At 32.8% G+C, this 8,501-nt stretch overlaps 1 protein-coding gene across 1 annotated transcript; it reads left to right on the top strand.

Annotated features, from left to right (window-relative positions):
• The first annotated feature begins 265 nt into the window (after window positions 1–265).
• LOC102611292 (transcription factor HHO2-like) lies at window positions 266–3,034 on the top strand. Its single transcript, XM_006480077.4, has 5 exons — window positions 266–918; window positions 1,122–1,387; window positions 1,489–1,870; window positions 2,206–2,282; window positions 2,470–3,034. Exons 1-5 carry the CDS (start codon window positions 702–704, stop codon window positions 2,749–2,751), a joined length of 1,224 nt encoding a protein of 407 aa, XP_006480140.2. The 5' UTR covers window positions 266–701; the 3' UTR covers window positions 2,752–3,034.
• The last annotated feature ends 5,467 nt before the right edge of the window (window positions 3,035–8,501 follow it).

Here is an 8,501-nt window from a genome sequence, read left to right as displayed (position 1 = left end):
TAGTAGTATCAATGTTTTAACATGTAGTATCCTGTAAAATAATTCAGATTTATAATAGTCAAACGCCGAATAGTTGATATTAAAAATAATATTATTTAGTATTTGCAAGCAATTGAGCAAAAGTACAGGGTCAAGCATTTAATATTACTAAAGCGTGGGGACCTAAAACTAAACGGTGAGTTGGAGAGGAGCGAGTTGAAGAAAAAAAGGAAAGGAAATTCAGAGCAGCGGATGAAGGACGCGACGACGCGAGAGAGAGTAAATAGACCAAAAATCACAAAACACAGAATCTTCTGGGCGTTCCAAATTTCCTCTTCCCACTCTCTGCTCGTTTTCTTCTTTTATTCCTTTTTTTCTCTTTCTTTCTCTCTCTTTCTTTCTCTCCAAACAACCCAACAAAACAAAAAACAAAAAACAAAAAACGAAATACAAAATCACCTCTCTCTCTCTCTCTCAATCTCAATCTCACCGCATACATACATCTATTCATCTGTACATCTATACATACACATACATATATGTGTGATATATTTCCTCTATATATACACAGAGATCTCCCCATTTCTTATTCTCTCCTATTTTCTTCCTCAGCTGCAGCATCCATTATCAGACAAACCTACATATACATACAATAGGAGAAACAAAATCAGATTTCTAAGGAAAGGGATAAGAGAAAAGTTTTGAGTTTTGAGTTTTGAGAAATGGGTTCGGTTCCGCCAGAACTGAGCTTGGATTTTAGACCTACAAATTTTGTGCCAAAAACGATCACTGATTTTCTCAGGGAAGTTTCTTTGATCGGTAATGTTTCTGAGAAACTTTCCAAGCTTGATTCCTTTCTCAAGGGATTAGAAGATGAATTGAGAAAGATCGATGCCTTTAAACGCGAGCTTCCTCTTTGCATGCTCCTCTTGAACGATGGTTCGTCTTTCAATTTTTTTTTCTTCTTTATTTCTAAACATCAAATCCTTAATCGGGTTGTTTTGAAAAATTGTTTTTGAGAGATGTGTTTTGGTTTGTTATGGTTTTGATTGGTTTTAGTTGTTGAAAAATTCATTTTTTATTTTTTATTTTTTTATAAAGTCAATTGAGCTTCTTCTGATACACCTGTGTTGTTTTTGTAGCAATTTTGGTATTGAAGGAGGAGTCAATGCAATGTGCTAGAGCATCAAAGAAAGTGCAACCAGTGTTGGAAGAATTTATTCCATTGAAGAATAACAACTCTGAAGATGATGATGAAGATGCGAGACCAATCAAAAAAGAAAAAGACTCTAGTAAAGATAACAAGAAAAATTGGATGAGCTCTGTTCAGCTCTGGAACACTGATTATAATCATCCAACTAATGATCCCATCTTTGATTCGAAGCAAAATCTTAATTTAAAAATTAAGGTACAAACCTAAAACGAAGTTAACAATATGAAAAACGCGAGAGTTTGAAAGAATTGATTTTGATGTTTTTCTGCTTTGGTTGTTTTTTTCATTTATGGCAGAGAAATGAAGAAGAGAATCCATTCCAGGCCTGTAAAAGTAGGGCTGGGGCAGTGGCTGGAGCTGGGGCTGGAGCAACGGCATTTCTGCCGTTTAAGACCTGTCCAGTTTTCCCAAGAAAGGATGACAAAGAGGAGTTGCCAGTTCATGGGTTGTCTCTTGTTACTCCTGGAATGAAGAATCCTAGAGAGGATACAGGTTCTACTGGTTCAAGAACCAGTTGTAGTAAATCAGTTTCCTCTTCGGCCCCTAATGTACAGTCAAATTTGAGGACTGGGCCACAGCCACCTCAGCAACAGACCAATAGGAAGCAGAGGAGGTGCTGGTCGCCAGAATTGCACCGCCGGTTTGTCAGTGCCTTGCAGCAACTTGGAGGCTCACAAGGTCAGTGATGAACTAAATTTCTAGGTTCAGATGATTTTTTGATTGTGATGTATGGTACTGTTGCTATGATCTTGTAGTTGAGTTGTTGGATTCGATTCCTTTAGGCCAGAGATTAAATTGGCAAATATTGGAAATTGTTTTCTGATTCAATGATGCTTCAAGTAGATTTATAGACCTGGCTAGAAGAAATTGTACAGCACAAATGAATCTTTACACCAAGCATGATTCTCAATGTTGTTGTATCTTTGGTTCCCTTGGCTTAAGTAGTTGTGATGGCTTTTAATCTTTGATTCATTTATCTTGAAGCATCTAATATTTGAGCATTTTGGTTGCAGTTGCCACTCCAAAGCAGATTAGAGAACTTATGCAAGTTGATGGCTTGACCAACGATGAAGTAAAGAGTCATTTGCAGGTGAGCTATTGTTCTTCCATCTTGTTCGATTATTGGGAAGAATGAGCGATGTCAAAGTCAACACCTTAAAAGCTTAAGTTAGGAACTGACTTCTATGAAGTTCCTTTCTAATTCCTATGCTCTTATTTGTAATGTATGAAATTTGAATTTTGTGGAGATTGACAAAAGATTTTTCTTGTCATTCTAGAAATACCGACTTCACACTCGTAGAACGTCACCTGCTGTTCCAGCTGCTCCTGCAAACCAATCAACAGTTGTTTTGGGGAGTTTGTGGATGTCTCAAGATCAGTATGGTGACTCCTCAAAGGCGAGCAGTTCCCAATCTGGTTCTCCTCAGGGCCCTCTCCAGTTAACTGGAAACACTGGAGGGACCTCTACTACTGGAGGTGATAGCATGGAGGATGATGAAGATGCAAAATCTGAGGGCTATAGCTGGAAAAGTCATATTCACAAACCTGGAAAAGAATGATGTATAGAGTTTATCCACCATGAATTTTGCAGATAAAAGTATACATGGGAGGAAGTTTTATGACTATATAACAATAATTATATACTATATATATATAAAGGAGAAGGATCTTGAGAGAAAGAGAGAGGCTGTGAAATTTTGCAGGATTAGCTTTCCTTGTGTATTGAATCTGAGTTTTATTTACTCTCGGAATTGGTATAAGGGTACTAAAATGCTCATGTTTTCGTGGAAGAAACTGAGACCATCTATTTCTATATCATAAAGCTTCTAGTTTCCTGTTTAATTTCCTTGTTTGCTTTGCTTTTAAAACTTCCAATTTTTCCCATGAATTTAAGGTTTTGACTTTTGAGTTTAATCTGTTTCCTTGGTGACAGATATTTCTGGAATTTTGGTAGAATTAGCCTGTCAACTTCCCATCTTTTTAACTTAGATAGCTTGGAACTTCATTTCTCTCCCCAGTCAGAGCTTGTTCATGGGTAAGGTCTGTTAAACACGATTACCAGTACTTCGTTATCAAGATGCCCTTTTTGGTTCTCAATAGCTTGACATATTAGGCTAGAACCTGCAAAAAGATCTCATTGTTCTTCTTATCTTGCACTTAGACCTTGAATATTTCTTCTTCTGAGACTGAACAAGACCAAACTTCAGCTTTTACTTTTGAAAATTAGGAGACAATATCTTCACCCAATCTGCTTCATCTCTTTCGCAATTTTTTTTCCTTTTCTCCATCTTCTTTCAGTAATGATGCTGCATCCTACCTGTTCAAAATGTATCAGCATTTGAGTTCCTTCTGGCATACAATTATTTTTATGTTAAGATACAGAATAAGTTGTTACGGGAATGATTCTGTATGATCTGTATGTAATGCCACTATTGTATTTACCAAAATGATGAGTAGAAAGAAACATGCCATGAAGAAATTATTGTGTTTTTGTTGTACATGATAACAAGACAAGATCTAAAATTATCTTTTAGTGGGAGAGAATACATTGAAAGGGCCTTTAATTTAATGTGATCACTTATCATATTCTTTCTTAATCAAAATCTTAATGAGATTCTCTAGTTTTAATATCTTTTATTGATGGGTAGATGAGTAAGCTGTGGAGAATATTTTCCCATATTTAGACCAACAATTCCCGGTTTGCAAGTCTCAATTTGAGGGACTAAATGGGAAAAAGAACTCAGACCCAAATTGATTACGACGTTAGGCCTAACTGCAGTTTCTTACGGCTACATAGATGAAAGAACATGCTTTTGTCCATGGGGTTTTTGACAAAAGATAATTATTATTCAAACACACCCTAAAAGATTCCAAACCTTTATGTTTTAACATGTGTTTGTAATTTGGTTTTGGCTTTTTTAAAAGTACTTTTGGGCGTTTTCTCAATGTGTGGTGAATGTGGCCCAAGGCCCCTTGTCAAGAGATGTTAAACAAGCATGATTCCAAATGCATGATGAATCTATCAGTTTTCATGATTTTGAAGCAGCTGAGGCTGTGCTGGGTGCTGATCCCCAATAATTTGGTCTACAAACAGCTTCTTGATTGGTGAAGCTTGTTGAAGATCCCCAGATATTATCCTTTTACCTAACCTAACCCTAGTCATATCCCACTAAAATTTAAAGTACACACAAAAAACTGTAATGTTTATTTGGGTTCATGACAATCAAGTCACATTCACAGGCAAAATAATAGAGAGAATCTTATAGACAAGAAGATATCATGGAGGAGCCCACATTGATCGGTCCCCTTTAAATATGGCATTAAATTATTTTGTTTGTTTGGTGAGATGAAAAGAATTGTGATTTGTGAGTGAAAATGATGGGAGCCCTCATTAAATTTTCTTTCTAAATTGGGTTAACTTATATAATCTCTCAGGTTGAGTAAGCAATTAAAGATTCTTAAATGCAATAATTATTTGAGTTCTTTAATTGGGATGTGAGATTAGAGAATGGAATATATGCCAATTGTAGCAGCAGGCTGCAGCTAAGCACTTTGGCTGCAAATAAAATATGAACAAATGATCCCACAATCAGAACAATTCTTATCATAGTTCCTCCATACAGCAGACATAGAGTATGCCCACTTATTTATTAGTATATATTTAATCTTATGATTATAAAATTTTAAGTGGAGAGAACTACCAAAATGGGTAATTTTCAGCAGTATATTTGGCAAAAAGGGCAAGTAAAAACAAGCCAATTGCGATAATGCAAGAGCCAACATGATGATTTTAAACTATATTGTCTAAATTATTTAAATCATTTTTCACATTCAAGCTTTGTTTGGAGTTAGTACCTCTTGTGCCCAATCTGTCTTCTTGCACGTCTTGAATGATGTTTGGAAAATATGACTTTTCCTTTATAGAGTTAATATTTTGACAAAATAGAGAAAGTATAATATCATCTTAATTTTTAAATTAAAATTATAAGTATTTACCAAACATTTTACACCAATAATTTTAAAGCCACAAATGCTAGAGAATAATAACGAATGATATTTTTCTTTTTTCTTTTAGGTTACCTTAGTTTGCTGACACCAAAGCATGTGTTCAAGGAATCAAGGCTCCTTTTTAACATAGGAACTTTGCATAAGTAAAATTTATATAGGTGATTCGCAGTTTATTAATAAAATTATTGAAGCAATTACATTTTAAACACACACTTTCATTTAATAAAAAAAAAATCTACATGACTTTCAAAGTTCAAGAGAGCCCATATATAGAGAGAGTATCTTAATTCATGTTTAAGTAGTCTGAGTTTAAAGTTTATTAAGCGATTGAAGTGATTAAAAATATAAATTATATTATTATTAATTTTTTTTCCTTAGAAGTGAGGCTATGCCCAAAAAGGGACTAGTTTGCTTAAAATTGAAGAAGACAAAGTTGGGCCAGAAGCTATTAGCAGCCCTTTATTGTTTTTACAAAACCTCACTTTGTGTGCAATTACATTTAAGGATAAATATGAATCTAATTAAACACATTAATTTTCTTTCCTTGCAAATTACTTACCAGCATAATCAATCAATTTTTTTTTTAATTTGTCACTTCCTATCTAACCAAAATTAAATTAAACAAATTTAAAATAATTTATTGTTCCTTTTCTATTTCTCACTGATTGAACATTTATGAACTTTAGATTGCTTTCAAGTTATTATTAAAAATATATGTAATCGACGTGAATGATTGACATTAAAAAACTTATTACCCATAAATTTTTAAATGTTTGTGTACAGTAATAATAAGATTGCAAAAGAAAAAAAAATAGATGCTACTTTAAATTTTAACAATAAAAAAATTAAGTTAAAAATAGAAGAGTGTTTTATTTTTAGACTTTTTTAAATTAAAGTAAGAATAACTGTAAAAAAAAAAAAGTTTTATGAGGAGATTAAAGGGGTATCAATAGTCCAACTCAAAGTACTAATATTTTGGTTGGGCTTTAATGGGTAAATCTATAGTGGCAGTTTGACCCATCAAATTACTTCTTCAAAAGGTGCATGGACTAATGTCACAAGATGAGTTTGTTGCATAGTAACTCTTACGACACTTAAACAACTTTTAGCAAAATAGTTGTTAAGTAAGCCTATTGAACTTCTCAAGCTAACTAAGGAATAATGCTTGGGAGTAAGCTAGAAAGACGAAAAAGTAATATGGTTAAAGAGAATTTTATTACTCACAAGAGAGAATACAAGAAAGCTTGACAAGGATGCTTGAGTTGCTTAGTGCATGGTGTGGTGTTGAGCAAAATGGTGGGTGCCATACCCTATTTTATAGAGTGGCTTGCCTAGGTCTAGAAAGTTTTATGCCACTTGCACAACTTGCACAAATTGCCTAGGTCTAGAAAGTTTTATGCCCTGTTGCTTAGCGCACTCCACCTTTGGCCGGTCTTTTACTTAGCGTACCTGTGCGCGCCAATTGAGCCTCCGTTGGTGGCAAATTTGAGCGGCCTGTGACACTAAGGTGACATTTGTTTTTTTCATTTAAAGTCTGAATAGACCTAAATATGTGAATTTGAATTATATATATAATTATATATATGTGTGTGTGTGTGTGTGTGTGTCTCTCTCTCTCTCTCTCTCTTTCTATGAAAATAAGCATTAAGTACTTTGTTTTTTTAACTTCAAAAACTAAAAACATGAATTTTACATTTGTATCCTTATTAAATTTGTATACACACATGCCGCATCAAATAACATAAATACCATAATATTTTATCATATATAAGCAAAACCATGTTCAATAATTTTTTTATTATAAAAATAGATTATATAATTACATAAAAAGCTTAAGAATAATACCTTTGATTATTGATAATGGGAGATTCAAGAACTTGATGAGAGAAGCAAAGTGAGGAGGGATTCCATTATGGTTAAGAAAAAAATAAAGTTGAGATTAGTGGTGGGTAAACATATATAGGTGTGTTTTGGGATAAATATAAAAAATAAATAATAAAATATGAACATGTTTTACAATTAAAATTAGTTGGCTAATTCAGATTTCTCTACTCAACAAGAAGTCAAAAATTAACTTATTTTATTAAGTTAAAATTATCTGAAAAGTCTCGTTAAGTTATAAAAACAAACACATATAAAAACTTAATTAATTAAGTCAATTAACTTTAAGTCATTCAATTAAAAAACAAACACTCTCTAAATGAATAACACTCACTAAATTATTTGAGTGTTATCCAAAAATTTGTATTTGACAGATTCTCTTTAGAATCCACTTTTGTTTCTTCCAGGGGTAGGCAAAACCCAAAGCAAAACCGAAAAATTTTGTTCGGTTTGGTTTTTCTTACTTTCGGTTCGGTTTTTTAAAACTAAAAAAACCAAATGTATAAATACTGAACCAAACCATTTTCGGAGCAAGGGTAACAAAACCCGAACCGAATCAATAATATTGTTTGGACCTATATCCTTTATAAAATTTTAGTACGACACAATGTTTAGGAAATGTTTGCATACAGAAATTCTATTATGACCTCATACTTTTAGCAAACTTTACAAAAGGGTCCTTGACCGAAAGTCAATAGGAAAAAATATCATTATGATCCCTAAAGTTTTGATAAAAACTATTATGACGCAGAAATTTATTTTATTTTATTTACATTTTGGTCTAAAAGTTTTGATATTAAAAAAGTGACAATAATTCTAAACATTCTTCATGTTAGTCCAAACTTCAATAATTCTAAACATTCTTCATTTTAGTCCAAACTTCTTGCAATTTTTTTTGGGCAAATACAAATTTGTAAATTATTTTATATATTTTTATTATACATTGATTATAGTAGGTCTTGTGTGCAACTTAAGCTGAACCGAAAAACCAATTTGTTAATCTGAACTGTTAAGCAAACCGTTATCGAAAAATAAAAAACTAATAATCAAATCGAAACTGAATGGAACCGAATTATTGGTTCTGCTTCGATTTTTATTTTCCTTAAAGACTAATTGATTTTTTTTAAATTTCGGATCTGAACTAAACCGAAATCGAAAGTTTATCCCAAAATCAAACCGATACCCACCCCTACTTTCTTCTTCAAATTTTTGAATAGCACTCAGTTAGTTAGTATACCCTTTGATTGAAAAAAAAAACAAAAACCGTTTGATTTTAATTTTTTTGAAGGAAAACTACTATTTAGGATATCTATTAAACTTGTTTCACAATGTTTGTTTAAATAAAAGATTTATTTAGTGCAAGAAAATCAGGAAAGATAAAAGCCCATCACTATTCACTTGCATGGTGGTTAACAATTCC

The sequence above is a fragment of the Citrus sinensis genome, chromosome 8 (genome assembly GCF_022201045.2).
Source record: "Citrus sinensis cultivar Valencia sweet orange chromosome 8, DVS_A1.0, whole genome shotgun sequence".
Taxonomy (NCBI): domain Eukaryota; kingdom Viridiplantae; phylum Streptophyta; class Magnoliopsida; order Sapindales; family Rutaceae; genus Citrus; species Citrus sinensis.
Note: the sequence above shows the minus strand (reverse complement) of the source record. Positions and strands in the feature narration are given on the sequence as shown.

Coding starts and splice junctions, on each gene's coding strand:
- LOC102611292 (XM_006480077.4), top strand. CDS start 702: ATGGGTTCGGTTCCGCCAGAACTGAGCTTGGATTTTAGACCTACAAAT. Junction 1,388..1,488: donor ATCTTAATTTAAAAATTAAG/GTACAAACCTAA, acceptor CATTTATGGCAG/AGAAATGAAGAAGAGAATCC. Junction 2,283..2,469: donor AAGTAAAGAGTCATTTGCAG/GTGAGCTATTGT, acceptor TTGTCATTCTAG/AAATACCGACTTCACACTCG.